Source organism: Elephas maximus, chromosome 24 (assembly GCF_024166365.1).
Source record: "Elephas maximus indicus isolate mEleMax1 chromosome 24, mEleMax1 primary haplotype, whole genome shotgun sequence".
NCBI classification, from domain to species: Eukaryota; Metazoa; Chordata; class Mammalia; order Proboscidea; family Elephantidae; genus Elephas; species Elephas maximus.
The window spans coordinates 5,739,793-5,761,482 of record NC_064842.1 but is presented as its reverse complement, the minus strand read 5'-3'; the positions used below and the strand labels follow the sequence as shown (position 1 = coordinate 5,761,482).

The 21,690-nt window shown below is 40.3% G+C and overlaps 1 protein-coding gene across 17 annotated transcripts in view; it reads left to right on the top strand.

Annotated features, from left to right (window-relative positions):
* ESRRG (estrogen related receptor gamma) overlaps positions 1-21,690 on the top strand; it is a 724,179-nt gene that overhangs the window by 521,147 nt on the left and 181,342 nt on the right. For all 17 annotated transcript variants that reach the window (XM_049868242.1, XM_049868248.1, XM_049868244.1 and 14 more), the window contains one exon: positions 5,119-5,534. In XM_049868242.1, the coding sequence (XP_049724199.1) occupies positions 5,132-5,534 (403 nt within the window). In that variant the 5' untranslated portion in view covers positions 5,119-5,131. The remainder of the gene's footprint in view (positions 1-5,118; positions 5,535-21,690) is intronic.

Sequence of the window (21,690 nt, the reverse complement as noted above, 5' to 3'; positions counted from 1 at the left end):
TTCAAACAGGTAGCAATTAGGTAGTGGGACTGAATAACCTTCCTTTCTAATGCAGACTTTCTAAGATTGGGTCTGAGAAGCTGGGGGCTAGGCTTATCTCTCGGTATTGGTAAACTTGCAGGTTTGCTGGCTTCAGTATCCTTCTGTGAAAAACTTTGGATATTAATTTATAAAGCCTTTGGAATTCATAGTGACGATGGGTACCTTCTCTGGCCCTTAAGGATGACAAAGAAGAAAATAAAATGGTGACTTCTTTAGCGGACGTTTATTTAGCCTGTTAAGGTGTCCGTCACTGTTACAGGTCTACTAAAAGTTTCAGAAGATCCTGCCTGAGAATAAGAATCAGGAGGGTCTAAGACGGCCTACACTTATATGTTCTTGGTAAGAATTTTATGTACCATTTTTCAGTGGGGAAATAAAGTGGCAAATAAGTTCAAGTTCTGTGTAAAATTCACATGGTTAAATACAGCTATTTGCTAAGAACTTATATATTTATTTAAGGGTTGCTTTTTTTTGGGGGGGTTTTTGAATATATATAAGCACATTAAACATTGCTGCTATAACAACATGTGATAAGTGTATTCACTAAGCTGAGGTCTCTTCTGTGCAAGTAGACAACCCTGGGCATCTCTGCAGGTGGATGGAAATTCACACATGGCCGTTCATTCAAAATCATGCGTTTACCTGCATCTAGGTAGAGCCTCTACAAACCTGTGATGCTTGCTAATTATCCTATCATTTGACTATCAACTGACAAATTAATTTCTTGTTTGCCCCCTACTGGAACAATTTTGATTCTTATTTTTCCTTTCTCCATCTCCCTTTTTCTCTCTCTTCACACACACACACACACACACACACACACACACACACAGAGTTAATTAACTTACAAAAATTACATTTTTAAATAGTCTAGCAATTTTATTCCTCTGATCTTTAGTATCTAACACCAAAGTTAAATTTTACCATCCCTGAGCTACAGCTGCTAGCCCAGGAAGCAGAAGACATCACTTGGCTACAAACTGAAGCAACTGCAATTCCCTTGGAAACATTATGGGGCAGTTTTCCTCTGCCCTATAGGATCGCCATGAGCTGGAATTGACTCCATGGCAGTGAGTTTGGTTAGCCCTTAGGCTAGGCTAGAAAACATGTCCCTATAGTACAGTCTGATAACCAGAATTATTTGAGACTGGATCAGACTGTTGTGAAAATGCTTTTGAAAGCACTGAAATTTCCGTAGCCTCAAGAAGGGTGCACAATCCCTCAAGTCTGGTTTCTTATATAGAAACTAAATATTGTTCTTGACGTGGTTATTTCCATTTATCCCTCCAGTTTATGCTCAGGGTGTTCATTGAGTGGAGGATTTTGGAAAGTAGCTGGCTTGTACTTTTCATCATTTCTCTTAAAATAATAAAATAAAAGCAACTATAACAAGGCTTTAAAATAAATATTTCCCATGTTCCCCCACACATGTTATTTCTGTTCATAATTCTTAACTAAATTTAGATTTTTTATTAATCCAATGTGACCTAAAATTTTTGTATTAACAGCACAATGTGGAATTGGGCTTATTCTCTAGGTTTCAGATAAAGCCATCATCTTGGAAATGGCTCTTCCTGACAAAAAGGTGTTCTTTTGAAATAAAGTCTTATTCACTACATTCCTCTTAGAGTTAATGTGAATTTTAGTGCCTCTAATTTTAGATTGAAGCAAAGTCTAGAATAAAACCCACCAGCTGACAATTGAATTTATAGATAGTTGTGAATATTTCAGGCTTGAATAATAGAGCTGTAGAATTTCAGAGACAGAGAGGGAGAGAATTAAGACCGCTATAGTTTTAGGGTGTAATGTAATGGTGTCTAGTAAGTGTTCACTGTAATGAGCTAAGTAGTAATTAGGAGGCAACTGTGTTCTTTCAAAGGTTCTGTTTAGGTGTCATTCCAAACCCAGGGGAGGTGACTTAAAGGGAGCTGCCGGTGACCAGTGTGGTGGCCTCTTCTCCTCATGGGGGAGGCGTGGATGTAATTGCTTAGAAGTCAAAGCAAAATATATCAGGGTGTGGCACCTCTACCCCTGCTTACTTGACTTATAAACAGAACAAGAAAACATGTAAAAAAAAAAAACCCAAACCCACTGCTGTCGAGTTGATTCCAACTCATAGTGACCCTATAGGACAGAGTAGAACTGCCCAATAGAGTTTCCAAGGAGCACCTGGTGGATTTGAACTGCCGACCTCTATGGTTAGCAGCTGTAGCACTTAACCACTACACCACCAGGGTTTCCAAGCAGTGTTAAAAACTCTCTGTAGGTTTTAAGACATTTCTGCTCTGAACTTTGGAGTTAGACCTGCGTTCAAATCCCAGGTCCACCACTTGTCAGCTGTATGGTTTTTCAGCAGACTGTGTACCATCTGAGGCTGTTTTAGGGATTAAATGAGGCAATACTTGTGAAGTGCCCAGCTCAATGCCTAGAACATAAGAAGCACTTGATACATGGGAACTGTTATTGTTTCTACTAGGCAAAAGATATTAATTGAGGAAGTAGTTTCATGTCTGAAAAGAAACATATACAACTTAGAGTGCAAAACCAGTTTATTCATTTACAGCTCAAGTGACATATCTTGTTCAGGAGAAGATATCACCCTGTCCCGGGACTCCTCAGGCAGCTTTTACTCATTTCCTTGCTTCCATCGAGGTTATTGTGAAGTTACAGGCTGAGATTTGGGATGAGACAGCTGGCTGAAGAATCTCCATTTTCAGGGACTTTAACAACATGCATTTGGCGTGTGCACATTTGGTGGCTCAGCAAATAACTGGGAGGGTAATTTCTGACACTGTTCCTTAATGAAGAGTTTTCAAATTTTAGAAATCCGTGAGTAACAGTCTGAGGGGAAGAAAATCGGGTGTAAGTGATCATAGATGCTACAGGAAAAGAGAGGGAAGACGAGGGCCTGGAAGAACACGGTATGCTTTGTGATCCAGCAGCTTGCAGCAACTCTCTTCTGGAAAAAAAATAAATAAAAAATAGAAAATGGTGCCTTGAGGGCAGATGACGAAAGAGTTAATTGTCACAGCTGTGAGAAATTCAGTGGCAGAGCAAGGCAAGGAGAGCAGCTATGTTTTAGTACCCTAATAACTTCTAACTCTAGTCTAAGATCATAATGTATGTGCGAGCAGTCCAGTAATTATAAGGTAATAAGTGAAGTGGTGGTGTAAGTGCTCTAAATTAAAAGGAATTCGCAGGGCTGCTGTAAGTCAGCGCCGACCCGCTTTCTTTCAAACGTTGACTTGAGGAAAGTGCTTAGCCCAGAGTGCAAGCTGGGGGACAAGGAGAGCCATCTATTAATTACAACGCTCATTACCAGTGACGGGACACGGCAGCGGATGCAGAAGGGAGAGGGTGCCGTGGTCAAGGCTGGCGAGGGGAATACCTTTCTTCCGCTAGTTCTTGAGAAAAGGACAAGGCAAGTGGGAGGTCGAAAGCAAGACAATATTCTTGTGGGTTTCTTCTTCCTCCTTGCTTTCTTTGTATTCTGATATCACTTGACTTTAAAAGGCAGGAAAAAACAAAACAGTTTCCAAACTGAAATGTATTTGTGGAGAGGCACATTCTTTCCTCTATCCTTTGCTCTTGAGACTGCCTTCTTGGAACAATTGTCAACGTTCCCCATAGGAAATTCCATATTTTCCTTTGTTTTAAAGTAATGCCAAACAGTGGGAGAACCAGGGCAGGGATGAGGGCATGAAATTTGTCCAGTGATAAAATATCATTAGATTTATAGGGAAAAAGATAATTGCATCCCTTTGGTTATACTGTGGCTACTCCCTCAAATTCTAGTGAATGACCATTACCCAGTGGGATTCCCATAAATCAACTTTCCACTGGGAAGCAATTATCTAAGTCCCTTTCTCAACTGTCACCTCTCCTTTCTATAGTAGGCTCTCAGAAGGTTCTTAAGACTTTGCTAAAAGGGGTTTTGCAGTATGGCTGAGCAGAAAGAAAATAGGACCAATTATATCTTTTTATCTTATTACCTTTTTAGAAATTCAATCACTTATGGGTCCAACAAAGAAAGAGGGTGATGTGTTTCTTCTAGATAAGCAAGCTAGTTTGTCAGATTAGATGCTTCGTCATATTTCCTTTTAGGATATGATGTTGAAACACAAAAAGAAGGGAAAGGGACCATCACGAATCTCATTTTATTTTATTTTTCTGAATAAAGCTTGATTCATTTCTACTTTGTTGAATATAATGTGTCAGATTTATGGAGCCAGAGTTATACTGAAGGTTTGAATGGATTGTACTGATTCATCCCTTAAGCAATGGCAAAGCACACATGTACAAACATGTATGCATTTATTAGTCAGTGCTGGTGATCATTTCGCTAAGTTCTGTGGGCTCTAGGAAATAATCTCTAATGCTGGCTAGAACTTTATACTTGTATATTGCTAAATGGCTGTGAAATAGAGCAATTTAAATAAAGAAACAAAGTGATCGGAGGAAATATTCCCTCTGTGTCTTAGTCAGATCAATAAAAGACACAGTTATGCTTATGGAAGCGTGCTGACAAACAGCAGTGACAGAACCGAGGAATCATCTGTTTAGTCTTGAGAGTTTGGTTCAGCTCGTAATAAAATGTTTGCAGCTTCAGAACGTGGACGGTAAAGTGAATATAAATGAAATTTTAGAAAAGATGAGGACTCTGCCAACCACTGCCTCTTCCATTGATAAATTTAGAATCCAGAGAGTTGATTTACATATTGACAGTGGTTCTTGAAGAGAAAGGTAAAATAAAAGGAATTGGACCCTTTAGAGCTTTTGTTTATGGCCTGTCTGGGCACTTTGACGTAACCTCATCATGCCCTTATGCTGATTACCCTCTTGTAGAACAAGAGATATTGACTAGAGAATGAATGATGTGTGGTCCCCAGCCCTTAGGAAGCACTCAAAGAGCAATGTCTTTAACGTGTGAATTCTTCTGTTTTTTCCCTCCTGTCATCCTTCCCTTTCACTTTCTGTTTATTTGCCCTTTTTTTGTTTGTTTCTACCTCTTTTGCTCTCTGTGTTTGACACTCTTCTCCTTCTCTTTCTCCCTCTGTTTGTATCTCCAAATTTCAGGCTTCTCTGCAGAATGTCAAACAAAGATCGACACATTGATTCCAGCTGTTCGTCCTTCATCAAGACGGAACCCTCCAGCCCAGCCTCCCTGACGGACAGCGTCAATCACCACAGCCCTGGTGGCTCCTCAGACGCCAGCGGGAGCTACAGTTCCACCATGAATGGCCATCAGAACGGACTTGACTCGCCACCTCTCTACCCTTCTGCTCCTATCCTAGGAGGGAGTGGGCCGGTCAGGAAACTGTATGACGACTGCTCCAGCACCATCGTCGAAGATCCCCAGACCAAGTGTGAATACATGCTCAACTCCATGCCCAAGAGACTGTGCTTAGTGTGTGGTGACATCGCTTCTGGGTACCACTATGGGGTAGCGTCATGTGAAGCCTGCAAGGCGTTCTTCAAGAGGACAATTCAAGGTTAGTGTTGGGCCTGGGGATGCCCTATCTCCTCCCAACCTTGCTTGATGGTTGTATTTTTGTTTGTTTTTTCTCTCTAGTTCTTATCCTTATTAGTCAAGTCTCACAGTCTTAATGATATTTCAACTACAAAATAAAGTCCCTGGATGGTGCAAACAGTTAACATACTCAGCTGCCAGCCAAATGGTTGGAGGTCCCAGTTTACCCACAGGTGCCTGGGAAGAAAGGCCTGGTGATCTGCTTCTGAAAAAATCAGCTAGTAAAAACCCTATGGAGCACAGGTCTACTCTGACACACGTGGAGTTGCCATGAGTCAGAGCTGACCCAGTGACAACTGGTTTGATGAACTACAAAATAGAAATAGATTAACATTGATAATAGAGGATTGAAAGAATAAGCTACCCCAGATACACTCCCTATCAGTTAGTTCCACTTCCATTATTAAGACCTATGATGGAAACCCTGGTGGCGTAGTGGTTAAGTGCTACGGCTGCGAACCAAAGGGTCAGCAGTTCGAATCCGCCAGGCGCTCCTTGGAAACTCCACGGGGCGGTTCTACTCTGTCCTATAGGGCCGCTATGAGTCGGAATCGACTCGACGGCACTGGGTTTGGTTTTTTTTTGGTTTGTGATGGAATGAGAATAGCTTCTGGAGGTGGGGCCCAGCAGCCTGTGTTTTTCAAGCCTTCCCGGTGATTCTGATGTTCACTGAGGTTCGAGAACCACCGCTCTACACCGTGTGGCCGCTGATGTGCCACCGCCAACTGACATTGTCATCTAACGGGCTCTTGCTGGACATCACTGAAATCAGTATCAGGAGCTTCAATAACCTGGCGATTTACCAGTTTTTAAAGTACAAAAGGGATAATGTTTGGTCAACTCTATGGAGTGTATTTGAACATCATATCAAAAGGTGGTCCTGAAACCTTTTATGTACGCATAGAGTAGCCTTCTGCCCTTCCCTTTGAAGAGTGTCTGGCCATGTAACTCTTCTCACTCAGTTGCTGTGAAGATGATAGCGATTCTCCTTAGTGGAATGGGCTGAACCGTCTCCCACTTGGCTTCTTGTTGTCTGTTACGTAGCTCCCTTGGTTTGTGGCGGATGAGTATACAGTTAAAGAGTTTGCCTATTAGCATAATTTTTCAAGACATCATGACTCTTACATAATAGAGTAGCTATTTAAGCATAACTCTTTCATAGTCTTATCTGAGGAACAGAAAATCAAGTTAATGAGTTCATATGAATTCCCTAAACATTTTAATAGCAGTATCTTCATATTTTGGGGTTCATCATTGCCATAATTTATTAGTATTTTATTATAAACATTCTTAGTCCACTGGATCTTTATTTTCTGTATATTATCCACATCTATAAATGAAGACCTTAATACCTACCTCATAGAATGCTTAAGGAATGAATAAAATGTAAAATTACACATAAGGTGTGAAAACTGAAACAATAAGTAGCCTATGTGCAAAGCTTTGTTCCACTATTAATATTTGAAAAAATCTGTTCAGCCTATTTGTTAACAGTGCAGAATTTGAGAATGCAAGAAAGCCCAACTCACATCCTTGGGTTGTTACCAGACATTGTCCAACATATTACTGTATCATCTATGGTCAAGTTGATTCCAAATCACAGTGACCCTATAGGACAGAGCAGAGAGCTGCCCCATAGGGTTTCCAAGGAGCAGTTGGTGGATTCCAACTGCCAGCTTTTTGGTTAGCAGCAGTGTTCTTCACCACTGCACTACCAGGGCTCCACTTACGGGTATCTATCTAAAACGTAACTATTAGTTAAGTTAATTTTGTTAACTTCAACTCTGGGCTAACCATACAAAGGTAAGTGGTCATTTTGGAGTAAATTAAGAAGTACCGCGTGTACTGATATAAGCGAGAGGTTCTCCCTGTGGAAAACACTCCCATTTAGTCTACAAATATTTACTGAGAACCTACTGCGAGCAAGGGATCCTGTTGGCTAGGGTTTTATCTTATCAACACTTTATTAAAGCTTTATTTCTAAAGGTTTGTAGAGCTAGGTGAATTTCTCATACAAATGTCTCCTGCCTTAAGAGAAGACCAGATTTTTCCAGTGGGGGTATACAGTTCTTTGGTCCTTAGTATGCTAAGATCAAATAACTATGAAAACATTTTCTCAAATTTTTTTTTTAAGTCATTTAACTTAAATATCAATAGCTATGCAATAGTTATTTTCTGTGCGAGAAATGGAATAGAACAATTGGAATTCTATGCATGATTATTCTTTAGAATGCTGAAAATCTACCAAAAGCTTAGCAGAGCAAAACACAGGGTGATTCTTGGCATTGATATATGATGCTCAGTGTTACTTCACGTTGGAGAGAGCAAGTTTGAGGGGTTTTGAGCAGGAGACAGAGATGTCACTGTCCAGATTAACACTCTGGACTTGCCCACCTGGCTGTGTTTGTTGCTGGCAGCTGGGAGGCACTCAGTAAGGCTGCCCTGCTAGTAGCTACATTGTCAGGTGTCACACTGTGGTGCTCACTTTGCCCCCAAAAAGGCAGTGAGGCAAATAAAGGGATTAAATTGTGAAAGTATAATGTAATAATTAGGGCAGTAATTATAAGGAAGATTGGAACAGCCCCTCCTTTCTGTGGCCAAATAGCGGTAGCGGTTGAACACCAAAGGTGTTCGAAGTGGCCGGAACATATTGTGTCATCATAGACTCTTTTTCTTCTGATCCTGAAGGGGTCAAAGAATCCATTCTCATGCCTTCAGGCTGCATTGCAGACAATCGCTCCTCGACAGGGAGTTGTCTTCCCCGCCCCACCCATGTCTCTCCTGGGAAAGAGAAAGGATGGTACAACCCTCTTAAGAACAATCCTTTCCACTGTCTGGAAACCCTAATGGCCCTGATGTTATGTGAGTGTGGCTTCTGCCTCATCAGGGCCTGGCTCCACTCGCATTGATTGGACAAAGAGACACATGCAGTCACAAGCATCTGTATATTCAAGTGGAATATTGTCTCTTTAAGGAGCCCTGGAGGTGGGCACAGTAGCTAGGTGCTGGGCTGCTAACCAAAAGGTCAGTGATTCAAACTACCAGTTGCTCTCCAGGAGAAAGATGTGGCAGCCTCCTGCCGTAAAGATTTACAGCCCTGGAAACCCTATAGGGCAGTTCTACTCTGTCCTGTAGGGTCACTATAAGACTGCCGTGTTATTGTTTCTATAGAATTTTTATTTCATATTATAATAATTTCTTTTTAGGATTGGTTATAAAATGTGTACTAAATATAAGTTGAAAAGTCAGGCAACATTCTTCTTAAACGTAGAACCAGAAGAACATGTAACCAGAGCACATCTTGAGAGAAGTAATGAGAACTGTTCTTTTCGAAGCTGAATGTGGTATTTCAGTTGTGAAAGGCAATTAATCATAGATTTCAGTGAAAGTCAACCAGAAAGGCATATTTTATTTATTGTTTCCAAGTTATCACTGAAAAACTATTGAATTAGGTCAGCACTTAGGTAAAAGTCAAGGGTCTTTTTTTGCTGACCAAAAAACTTATTAGAGGCTTTGATGGTTCTCCCTGTTATCCGATAGGGTGACAATGGCAGCCATGGCTTCATTGTTGTTTTCTTGGCTTATTTTATTTTTTTATGGTATCATTATTCCTCTGATTTATTATTTTTTTTAACTCTACTTTTGGCCTAAATTCATAAGTGAGATGAGCTTTTTTATTTTTTTAATTCGGACCTTCTCTTTAAGGATTTTCACTGGACTCTGGTTAAGGAGTTAGGAAAAGGAAAGCATTTTTATAGGAAGAAAAAGTCAGTATATATTCAGTTATTTAATATACAGAACAAAAGCCCCCTGAAATTTTCAGTTCTACATAAGAATGTGAAACAATTTGATTTTTTTTTTTTAAATCATATGGTTATGTAGCCATTTCAACTGTTCGTTCTAGTGCTGGAGATAAAGCATTCTTTCCCCTGCCCTACACTTAAAAAGAAGAAATTATGTATATCTATAGCATGTTTTTATAGCGTGGGTTTTGGATTCACGTAAAAACCAGTCCACGTCTTGGCCATTTAGCAGCAGTGAGATTCCCTTTCTCATTTGGTGAGGGTTAAATGAGGGAAGGGCGTCAGAGTACCTGGCCCACAGTAAGTGTTCCCTAAGGGATTAACTTTGGTAATACAACTGGGATACTTAAGCAGTGGACAGTTGAAATATTCTAACACAAAGAGCTGTCGTTGCTGCACAACTAGAAGGACGTGTACCCTTCCGTAGCTCCCACCTACCCACACTTTTGTTCTGATTGCAAACCCTCACCAGGGCCCTTTTATACTAGTGGACATTTAGGTGCAGCAATGACAGCTCTTTCTGTGAATATGGGTGGGGAATTAGGAATACGGATTGAGAAAGGGAGCCTGAATCTTGAAACATTTATCAAATATCGAGTTCCTACTAAAGTTCCGTATGGGAGATAGATGAGACGAAGAAGTAGCTTGTCTTTGCAGCGTGGAAAAGAGGAGTGACCATCATGAGAACTCAGTCCCCTCCGAATATTTGTGGGGCCTGGCCTGGGGCTTGAGCACATGTGGACACCCACATATCATATATGTAAATATTTTAAAGTCATAAATCAGGATTACAAACTGTTAAATAAAATATGTTTTGTTCTCTTATTTGACAAATATACCTTCATAATGGCCTGGGTGGTCCGCTTTGCCTTTTTAGTTCTCAGATTCCCAGGCATCTTGTGTCAGAAAGAGTCAACCAGGAGAGCCCGTCCTTAGCCTGTAGCCACCGCTTCCTCTCCCTACCATCCACCTCCCCTCCCTGTCTTGTGCAGACGGTAGACATCCCTGCCCTCATGTCCAGCCCCACCCACCCCTTCCAAACAGCTGTCCTGGGTCATTGCACAGGCATCACAAGTACACCCCAGGAATCCATGTAGGCAGTCCACCTTCTAGAGGAGGAACCCAGGGGAGAGGCCCCATCAGTCCCTGGGGAAATCTAGGGTCCCCAGTACTCGGTATCATGGAGTACAAGGAGGGTGGCTCCTACTGTGCTTAGCCCCTTAGCGCCTTGAATGGTCTCCTTGTCCAGGGGATGCCTTCTGAAGTGCAGGGCCTGCAGGCACCGACCCTTCTTGTCTGGGTCTAAAAGTGGCCCAGATGAGAGCTCAGCATGGGGCATTAAGACTAGGCATTTACCTGCAAGCCGTATGCTGAAGGTGTATGGCGTGGCTCTTGGAAGTGGTGCTGTGAACTTCTTTTCCGCACTGGGAGTTGCTGACTTCTTCCTCGAGCATGTGGCATAGTCCTGGAGGGTCTTTCCCGGATGCCTCCTTTTCTTTGTCATCATATGTTATTCCAGCCTTATAATAAAATGATTGCAGCACTGTAGGAAATAGCAACTTAAAATAAATATCCAGTGCTTGTACGTCACAGGAGCCTTCCAAAGGAAAATAATAAAATATTATTATTATTTTTTAGCTTAAATAGTGGATAGAGGGAGCCCTGATGGTGCGGGGATTGAGAGCTCGGCTATTAACCAAAATGTTGGCAGTTTGAATCCACAGGCTGCTCCTTGGAAGCTCTTTGGGGCAGTTCTACTCTGTCCTATAGGGTCGCTATGAGTCAGAATTGGCTTGACAGCAATAAGTTTGATTTTTTAGTGAATAGATAAAAAGAATTACCCTAGATTATGAGTGGCAGCTTTAAAACTTTAATGTGTTCTAGAAAATCCTTAACTCCAAACTTGCTTTTGCTATAAGTTCAATTGACTTTTCTCCTTTTTTTTGCATTTGATGCAAAATTTGTCTGATTTTTTAAAAAATGTATTAATCCTGCCAAATTATATATGATGAATATAAATATACTTCTGCTATTTTAATTGCTAGGTTCAGTGTTTTTTGGTAGCAGAATTTAGTATTGCAAACTTCTGTTGATGGAGAAAATCTATTAAGTGAGTGAATGGTCCTAACAGCATAATTTATGATTTAATTTCTCTCAGTTCTGACTTAGTGGAATCATTTTTTTTTTTTTTTTTTACATAAATGACCAGTGACTCATTTTCAGTAGTTTGTTCTGACTTTTAGGAATTGACCTCAATTGTCATCCCATCTGAGGCTGTTGAGCTCGTGGTCAACAAACGATTTTGTAAAGGGCCAGATAGCAAATCACACAGTAAATATCTTAGATCTAAGTACTTAGACCCCATAAGTTCTTTGTCACATGTTCTTTGTTTTATTTTTAAACTGTTTAAAGACATAAAAACCATTCTGAACTGGAGCTCATACGAAAACAGGCCCAGGGCTAGATTTGACCTGCTGGCTATAGTTTGGGTAGCTGTTAGACCAAAATCCCATCTTATTATCCTCCTTGTAGACCACATTGATGATCAAGATTTGTACTCCAGAGGACTTCCTGGGCAGGTTTGCATGCATTTCATTTACTTAAACTAAAGCCTAGTTCTCTACCATGATGAATTTTTTAGTCCATCATCTCAATTTTTTAGAATTCCCCCCCTCAGGGGCCAGAATTTTCTAGTTCCTTCACTGTTTGTGTGTTTAAACCTGTTTAATCTCCTTGGACAGCCCTGTGAACACTATGACAAATATATTTATTTATCTATTTCAGCTCCATAATCACAAAATAGAATCAATGCAGATTAAGATAAAGCAACATTTAGAGTGACTGAAAAATTTGGAGCTTTTGTGTGTACAAAATCAGAGTGATTGTTTTCAGAGATTAAACTGCTCAATTGATCTTTGGTCAAGAAAAAGAAAATTGAATGATCCTGACTGTAATTTTATCCTTGAGATGATTGTTTCACTTGACTTGAGGACACTGGAATTGCTAGTGTCATCTACATGTTTATGAAATACACAGTATTATGTTACTGTATCTTGAAAGTCATTTAAAATCAGCATATTATTTTAAATTTGACTTCTAGGGTATATTTTCCACTTGGGTAACTTGGATAAACACCTATCCTATGTAAAGCATATGTGCCAATGGCATTAAAGGAGAAGAATTTGCAATGAAATTTTAATACCATGCTAAAATGTCCAACGATAATTCACTATCAAATTGAATAGACAAAATTCACTTTGGTAGCAATATATTTGCAAAATGGGTAATTCTCTCTCCTACTGTCTATGTTACTTCACAATGATTGGGAAGAAGTTGTAGTGTTTAGTTACCCTGGTAATGTTGCTGTTGTTGTTAGGTGCCGTGGAGTCAGTTCTGACTCACAGCAACCCTGTGTACAACAGGATGAAACACTGCGCGGTCCTGCACCATCCTCACAATCATTGTTACGCTTGAGCCCATTGTTGCAGCCACTGTGTCAGTCCATCTTGTTGAGGGTCTTCCTCTCTTTCACTGACTTTACCAAGCATGATGTCCTTCTTTAGGGAGTGATCCCTCCTGATAACATCGTCCAAAGTATGTGAGATGAAGTCTTGCCATCTTTGCTTCTAAGGAGCATTCTGGCTGTAGTGTAATATTACTTTGCATTCATTTTTAAAACAGGACAATTTGTAGCAGTAATATCACAAATTCATAAAAGCACAGTAGTCATAATTAATAAATGGACAAGCTTTTTAGTTATTTTTTAACTTTTTTTCAGAAGTAGATTGCCAGGCCTTTCTTTTGAGGTGCGTCTGGGTGGACTTGTACTTCCAACTTTCTGATAGCAGCTGAGCTCATTAACCATTTGCACTACCCAGGGATCCTCTGTCGCAACTACGACCTGTCCAATAGAGGATCCCTCTCAGTATTCCCTTCTAATTCTCCTCCCAGCAAGGAACTGTCGAGAATGTTTTCCATTTTTGTATGCTTATGCTAAAGGACTTTATGAATGGCATCCAATAATTCTTATTAAAATGCCGTTTACTTTCTTGCCTTTTAGCATGTTGGTTTTTACACGTGATAGGACTTCTTGGAAGATGGAGGCGGCTGATGCTTTGCCTGTGAGTCTCTGGACTTTCCCCTAAGGACATGCCACCCTAATCTCCCTATTATCTTATGGCTGTTTAGTTTTGATGATCCTGGCTGGAGGCTGTCCTTTGATTACAAGATCAACTCTCAAACAAAGATATCAGTACCCTCTTAACTTTCTCATGGCTTTCCGTCATGCCTCATGATCTTCTTAACCAAGAGCTAGCTAAGTCAGGACAATGAAGGCGCTTTCATTCAAAGAAACAACCTTTAAATTGCCTTTTTTTACTATCCCCCCAGTGAACAGAGCACCATATTAAATACCTGAGTACAAAATGGTAGGAATGATACTTCGTGCTGCATCATTTTCAGAATGTATCTTTATACATATTTAAAATAACTGCAGGGTCACAGCCCTTTCTTCAGTAAACTCAAAACTGGTTTTGGCTAAATCCAGTTAGAGTAAGTTAGAATGTCTGCCCTAGGGATAGGAGAGAAAGCAAAAAGGAGTGATGAAAATTCCATTTCTGAGCTTCCTATTGATGTGAATGTGGGTCACTTTATTTATTTATTAGGCTTAAGTTGTAAGAGTATATATCTCAAAATGATTTGTTAAATCCTGAGGAAAAGAATCCATTTTTTGTTAAACTTCAAGTTTTTTTTTTTTTTTTTTTGGAAGCTGTCAGGCAAGTTGTGTGGGCATTGAACAAACCAAAAAAAAAAAACCAAACCCAGTGCCGTCTAGTCGATTCCGACTCACAGCTACCCTATAGGACAGGGTAGAACTGCCCCATAGAGCTTCCAAGGAGCGCCTGGTGGATTTGAACTGCTGACCCTTTGGTTAGCAGCCATAGCACTTAACCAATATGCCACCAGGGTTTCCAACCAGATATCTTTTTTTTCTTTAGCTAATAAAGCCCAGAGCAGTAATTCATTTATCTGATATATTACTTGATAAACATAGATGATATCTTAGAAGCTATGAAGTATACACAGTATATTAATTTGCTTCTTTTTGAAGCTGCTGACAATGGGATCTCAACCATATAAAGCCTGAAGTCATTTGGAGTTCACTAATACAGTCTTCACTGTTCCATGAAAAAGCAAAATTAGGTAAAGATTTTGGGTAAGCTATTTGGTTTTGGACTAGTGTTTATATTGAAAAATAAATTAAGTTCACGCTTTAAAGAAAGGAAGTTGAAATATTTGTGAAGGGTTTCAGATAGCCACCAAATTTGAAGTTCTATTCTTTTGCCTCCTTAGGTTTATCCATAAAGAGTTAAATTTGTGGACACTGTAAGTAGTTGTTTTCAACCTCCTGGGTTCAGTGTAATGCTTTTATACCACCCAGATCCAGTGCTGTCGAGTCAATTCTGACTCATAGCAACCCTATAGGACAGAGTAGAACTGCCCCATAGAGTTTCCACGGAGTGCCTGGTGGATTCAAACTGCCGACCCTTTGGTTAGCAGCCATAGCACTTAACCACTATGCCACTAGGGTTTCCTGCTTTTATATTTTTTATACCATAGTTTGTTAATTTATAATAATGATATAATTTTAAAATGTGCCACACATTGTTCTAAGTGCTTTGTGTTAACTGTCTTATTAAATGATTTTGTCATCCCAGTGCAGTAGGTACTAGTATTATTATTATCCCATTGAGTGACTGTGGAACTTGAGTCACAGGTACTCAGACAGCAGTTGGCACCCAGGCAGCCTTACCCCAGAGCCTGTGTTCTTCCTGTATATTTAAAAGCCTTTAAAGCCTTTAAATAATTCAAGACTGAATTTTGCTTGAGAAATTTTAGTCCACGGGTAAAAAAATTTTTTTAAGTTGTTTAAATAAAATAAAAACCAGGAATTAAGAATAATCGAAAAGTTATAATTAGACATTAAAGGTTTTTATAAAAGAGATAGAAGGAAGTCTTAAGAACACCTGCCTTTTTATAGTTCTTTTTCAGAAATTCCCTAAATATGAAGCCAGAGTGTTCAGCTTTCCGGCCCCACCATGTTAGGTTTCTGCCTTCGTTCCTGGATTTTTATCTGTGGACGCTCATTTCTCTACTCAGCTTCTGATTGTCTGTTTTAGACGGGTCCTAGAAATGTACCTCCAGGCCACCACTGAGATCTTGTCCCCAACCTCTTTAATTCTTCTTGGTTTCAGGAAGAAAGAGACTTATTTCTGCTCCTGTTTTGGTGTAAAGATGATTGTCCACATGCTTTGTGATGGCAAGGGAGGACATCTTAGAATCCAGTCCTTTCTTTTTCTTTTTTGATAAGCACTAGTCAGGAGAGAAAAAGATAAACCATAGTTATATGGATGGATCTGTATTTAAAAAAAAAAAAAAAAAGTCTTTATATTCTTTGGGATTAGATCTAGTTTTATTTTTGTTTTGGTCAAGCTTCATGAAATCTCTCTTTGTATACACTTACTTAAGGCATCCTTGAGTAATACTGAAAGAGCATTTAGTACTCTTGATTAATTTAGAATTTAAAGTTTCAGATCTGACTGCACTTTTAGAATGAATCTGAAAGCATAGCCCAGATCTCCATTCTGACACCTTTAAGCTCTCAGCTGCTAACTGGAAGGTCCGAGGTTCTAACCCACCAGCGGCACCATGAGAGAAAAGACTTGGTGATCTACTCTTATAAAGATTAAAAAAAAAAATTGCCCTTGATTCCAACTCATTGCAACCCTATAGGACAGGGTAGAACTGCCCCATAGGGTTTCCCAGGAGCAGCTGGTGGATTTGAACTGTTGACCTTCTGGTTAGCAGCCACTGTCTTAACCACTGCACCACCAGGGCTCCCTTATAAAGGTCACAACCTAGAAAACCCTATGGGGCAGTTCTGCTGTGTCACATGGGGTTGTTATAAATTGGAATCCACTGCTGGGCACCCAACAACAACAAGATTATTTACATAGTTTCCATTTGAGGAAGCTCAGAGCTAAGTAAAAAAATCTTCAAAGGAATTAATCTAGCCCACTGTTTTGTCCTGATGGCACTTTCTGTTTTTTCCAAAGCATCTTCATTGCTCACTGGAACATCGCATTGCTTCTGGAACGCCCTCACTGTCCCTCAGAGTCTTCAGACTATATTTTATATGGAAAACAATGTTGTAGACACATAAAACAGAAGCTGTTTGACTCCTTACTGCACTTGCTCATCTCAGATATTGTCAGTTCACAATTTTTTTTTTTTTTTTTTAATTTCTGTACTTGTGGAAAGCCACCTTAAAGCGTTGTGAGCAAGAAAGAAAAGAACGGTTAGTAAAATATAAAGCATTTTTATCATTGCAGGCTTTTGTCCATAGAGTTTAGTTAGACCAGAGCCCAGGGGGCCAAATCACACCTCAGACTGTTTTGCTAAAGAAAGTTTTATTGGGACTCAGCCACACCTCCCGTGTATTGTCTGTGGCTGCTCTTTTGCCATAGTCACGAGGTGAGGAGTCACAACAGAGACTGAGTGACCAGCAAAGCCAAAAGTATTCACTCTCTGGCCTTTTAAGAGCAAGTTTGCCAACCCCTGCTCCTGTAAAGGAGTAAGACGACCGTCCCTCTGCCCTGCCTGCCCTGGTCAGCCATCAGACAGGATTCCTCCACTCTCCCCAGCTAAGATTTCAGCTCTACTTTCCTTCTCTGTCCCCCTTCCTGAGGGATGGCAGGCACCTTCTGCAACCCTTGTCATAGCAGACGGTTCAGGTGTACAGATTTCATTTCAGAGAGGAAAATCTCCAGACATAAACTTTACAAGTTAGGAGCATTTGTTGTTTTCCCGGGGTCTTCCTGTTTGACTCCCCCTGCCAGCTGGCAGTCCTGTCTGACTTCCCTGACCCAGGGGCGCTTACTCCTTTTTGAATGGACAACCTTCTCTTCTGAGTAGGTCCATGTGGCGGTTTTTTGGCTGGTCTGTTTGTTGTCCTTCTCAGTGTGCCTTTTGATTTAGACACCAGGCCTCTGCCTTTTGAACTGCTAGAACAAGGCCAGAAGAGATTCTCTGGCTAGTATTTCGTGTCCTGAAAACCAGCACCCCGGCAACCCCCGGAGTCCCCTTAACTCTCTCCGCTGCTTCCTAAAGCTCTTCCCTGAGTACAGTTACGGTATTGTAATTATTGTTAATCAGTGCTCATTCTGAAGCACACATTCTCCTGAGCGTGTTCAATACATTACGTCATTTAATTTCCGCAGTAGCTCCATGCGGTAGAGGTTATTACACACCCCCATTTTATACACGAAGAAAGTACTTTCAAATTAAAAAAAAAAAACTTCCCAAGGTTACACAGAAAATGATAGACCTAGGATTTGAGCCAGAATTGACTCCAGCATCTTAGCTCACAAGTGCTATGGTATACTGCCTCCTGCAGTTTTAATGAGGGCAGTTGTGGTTCAATGGTAGAATTCTCACCTTCTGTGCAGGATACCCAGGTCAGTTCTCATCAAATGCACCTCAAGCACAGCCACTACCTGTCTGCCAATGGAGTTTGCATGTTGCTTTGATACTGAGCAGGTTTTAGCAGAATTTTCAGACTAAGAAAGACTAGGAAGAAGGGCCTGGCAATCTACTTGTGAAAACAAGCCAGTAAACACCCTGTGGATCACAGCAGTCTGATCTCATTGTGCAAAAGGTCCCCATGAGTTTGTGGCCTGACTTGACAACAGCTGACAACAACAGTTTAAATGCATATCAATTATTATCAGCTGTGTCACGTTCCCCGGATTGGAACTAACTTTAGAGGGTGTACATGTTTGTTAAATACGTGAGCTCAATCTTAAAGGAAGAACCTGACACCAATACGCATTTTCTGACTACATGGGTAGCATTCAGTAGTAGACGCGGTTATGGACAATACTAGGAAAAGATACACTTGCTTTTACTTCTTCTAAGTACAAGGAAAATCTCGAGACTGGTGTGAAGCTGAATACCCTTTTAGGAGTCAGCTCCTTTTGTCATGTAGGGTATGATCCAAACGCCTCCACACTTGTCACGTGGACTTACTGAGCCAGTCTCTCGCTGTCACTGGGGACTGGACACTTTGAAACTTTTTCTATCTAAAGACAGAGAATTAGATGTAATTAATTAGTATTTCTTACTTTGGGAGTATTTTGTTAACAAAGCTTTTTTTTAAACGGCACTGGATTATTTGGATTATGTTTTAAAAGAGAAATAGGTAAACTTATCAAAGTGGTGTAAACTTTGTAGGGAGAGAAGGAACATGTAAAAGTTGTTGTTGGGTACTGAACACAGTGAATATAGGGGCTAGAGCTAGCTCAGAGATACCCTCTTTCCTGTGGCAGTAGTCACCTTTGAGCTGTCTTGTGGGGCTGACTGTGACATGATCCCCACGCTATAGGCGCTTAAAACCTAAGATGAAGTGGCTGTACACATCACATAGGGTATGCGTTCATTACCACATCAAAGCTGAAAACACTGAATTTCTGCACACACTGGGTGAGTTATTTATAGTCCCCATCATTTTCATTAATAAGTATTTTTTTTATTAGACACTTATTATTTCTTTTTAAATGCATTTCAGAAAACAACTTCTTGATTTTCAATCCCCTTTTTTTTTTTCTGTCATGAACAATAGTATTATTTTGGGATTGTTAAAATGCATTGTGTACAACGTGACACCTGTTGCTTTGGTGACGTGGTCTGTTTTGTTTCTGTGGAATTAAGCTGGCCATCAGTGACAGTGGTACAGAGACAAGTTGAGGGATTTCTTTTTTGAGGTGTTGAGAGATTCCGTTCTCTGAAAGCAACCCTATCCTATCCCACAGCTGCCCTTGTGCCAGAAGCCTGACAACAGCAAAAGACAATGCCAAGGTTCGACCTTATCCTGTCACCCCCATGCTTCTATGTCAGGCATCAAAATGCCCTTTCCAACCAACAACAATAGCCACAACAGCAGCGACACGAAGCACCCTTGCAGAAGTAGGATTTTCCTTTTTTTTTTAAATTTCTATTCTAAACAACATTCAGCTAACTACCTTTAAAAGATTAGAGTTAGGCAGCATGGTGTGTAGTCAGGAGCACAGGCTGTGAATCCAGGCTTCCTGGGTTCAAATCCAGGCTCTGGTATACATTAACTGTGATTCTGGATAAGTTACTTATTCTCTTTGTACTTTAATTCCCTCGTCTGCAAAATGGGGGTGTGTGTATATCTTAGAATAGTGCCCGGCAGTCTTAGCGTTTGCTATTATTACTAGGCTCTAAGGTACTGATGCCTAAGTTTTAATGGGTACATTTTAAAGAGCATTGGGCTGGATGTCAGGATATCTTAGCTTCAGTCTGATTTCTGCAAATAAAAAGCAGTAACCAGTCATCAAGTCGATTCTGACTCATGGTGACCCCATATGTGTCAGAATAGAACTGTGCTCCATAGAACTTTCAATGGTTGATTTTTCAGAAGTAGATCACTGGGCCTTTCTCCCGAGGTGCCTCTGGGCGAACTTGAACCACTAACCCTTCGATTAGCATTGCTAGCACCACCCTAGGACTCCCTTTGAGTCTTTGAAATCTAATATCCTATAATTCTGTGTTACTTTCTGCCATCTGATATATTGTTGGTGGATTGCTATCAGCTTTTTTTTTTTTTTTTTCTGTCTAGTTAACTATACTTATTTTTTAACAAATAATTTGGGGCTAGACGTTAAAATTGGGGAATGAAGAACAGGGGTAACCAAAAATCAAATTGATAAATGATAAATGCTTCCCATGAGTCACTCACTTGACTAGACACTGTTGGCTATAGGAGATTCGGAGGGTCCCTCACCTCGAGGAACATACAGGGGACAGGAGGTGGGTAGGTAAATAGGCACATTTAATAAAGTATGTTAAGCGCTAAGAGAAGGACCTGGGTGAAAGATAAACATGAAAGGAACTGGTTACACCCAGAAAGGCCCCTCGCTCAGTTGTATGCAGCCTGGAAGAACTTCTCTGAGGAGATGATGAGGTAGCATATGCAGCCGCCCAGCAGGGGAGAGAACCCTGCTTTCTAGGGACTTCAGTTAATTTCAGTGGGAGTGTCAGATAATGGGATGGGTTTGAGACAGAGGTAGAAGTTGACCTGGAACTGTGGCAAGAGATAAAACTGAGGTGTGATTTTCAAAGAGCATTTCAAATCCTCTACTCTCAGTTAGAATCAGATTATGCCCAGTGATGGTCATTTATGACTTCCAGCGTAGTGACCCCAAGTGTTCAGAGACGTGTGGATGGTGTTTCAGTATTTCACTTCTTTAGATAGTTTGGTGCTTAGAAAAATGACTCCTTGAGTTAATATGTTTCTTCCTTCCTCAGTTTCTGTAAAATATAGCTATGTACTCTGGAGATCTTAGCCGTTCTCTGAGTGAATGGCGTATTTGTTTTCACTTCTTGGCATACATCTGAGGAAGCTTGTTTTTATAATAACCCATACTGCAGACTTCGGGTTGTAGAAGCAAGCTATATAATAATCAATAGAATCTTCAAATGTCTATCCTCTCTCCTCAGAGGCGGAACCAAAACTATAAATGATTTAAAAAAATATTTTATTGTGTTTTTGTGAAAGTTTATACCACAAACTATTTATGATTTTATGCCTTTAACTCATGTAATTCTTACAGTGTTGTAGGACAAGTATGATTATTCTTTTCAGATTAGGTAACTAAGTGTATTAAAGGTAAAATAACTAGTTCAAGTTCACACAACTAATTAATGGCAGAGCTGGAATTTGGAGCTGAGTCTTCCATTTTCCTTCTCCCTCTCTTTTCCTCCTGTTCCTCCCTCATTCATTCTCAGATATTTTCTTCAACTATATGCAAGGATTCGAAGGCACACAACAACAACATTATGCTAAGGTTGGACATACAATGGGCATACAAGAGTCTTTGCCATTTTTCTTTGAGATGAACACACACAATGCCTAGTAAATGCTCAATAATTGTGGAGTTAAAAAAATAGAAATGGCTATTTTACAATTTTGGGGAAAACTGAGGCAAGGAGTTTTGTTTTCAGCTGGAAAAAATAAAATTAAATAACCCCTTCCCATTTCACTGTATTTTTCCCCTGCTAAGTAATTTTCTACTGAATACAGCAGGTAAATATAATGTTATTATTAATTATAGTATTGGAGACCTAGTGGCTCAGTGGCTAAGTGTTTGGCTGCTAACCAAAAGATCGGCAGTTCAAATCCACCAGCCTCTCCTTAGAAACCCAATGGGGCAGTTCTACTCTGTCCTGTAGGGC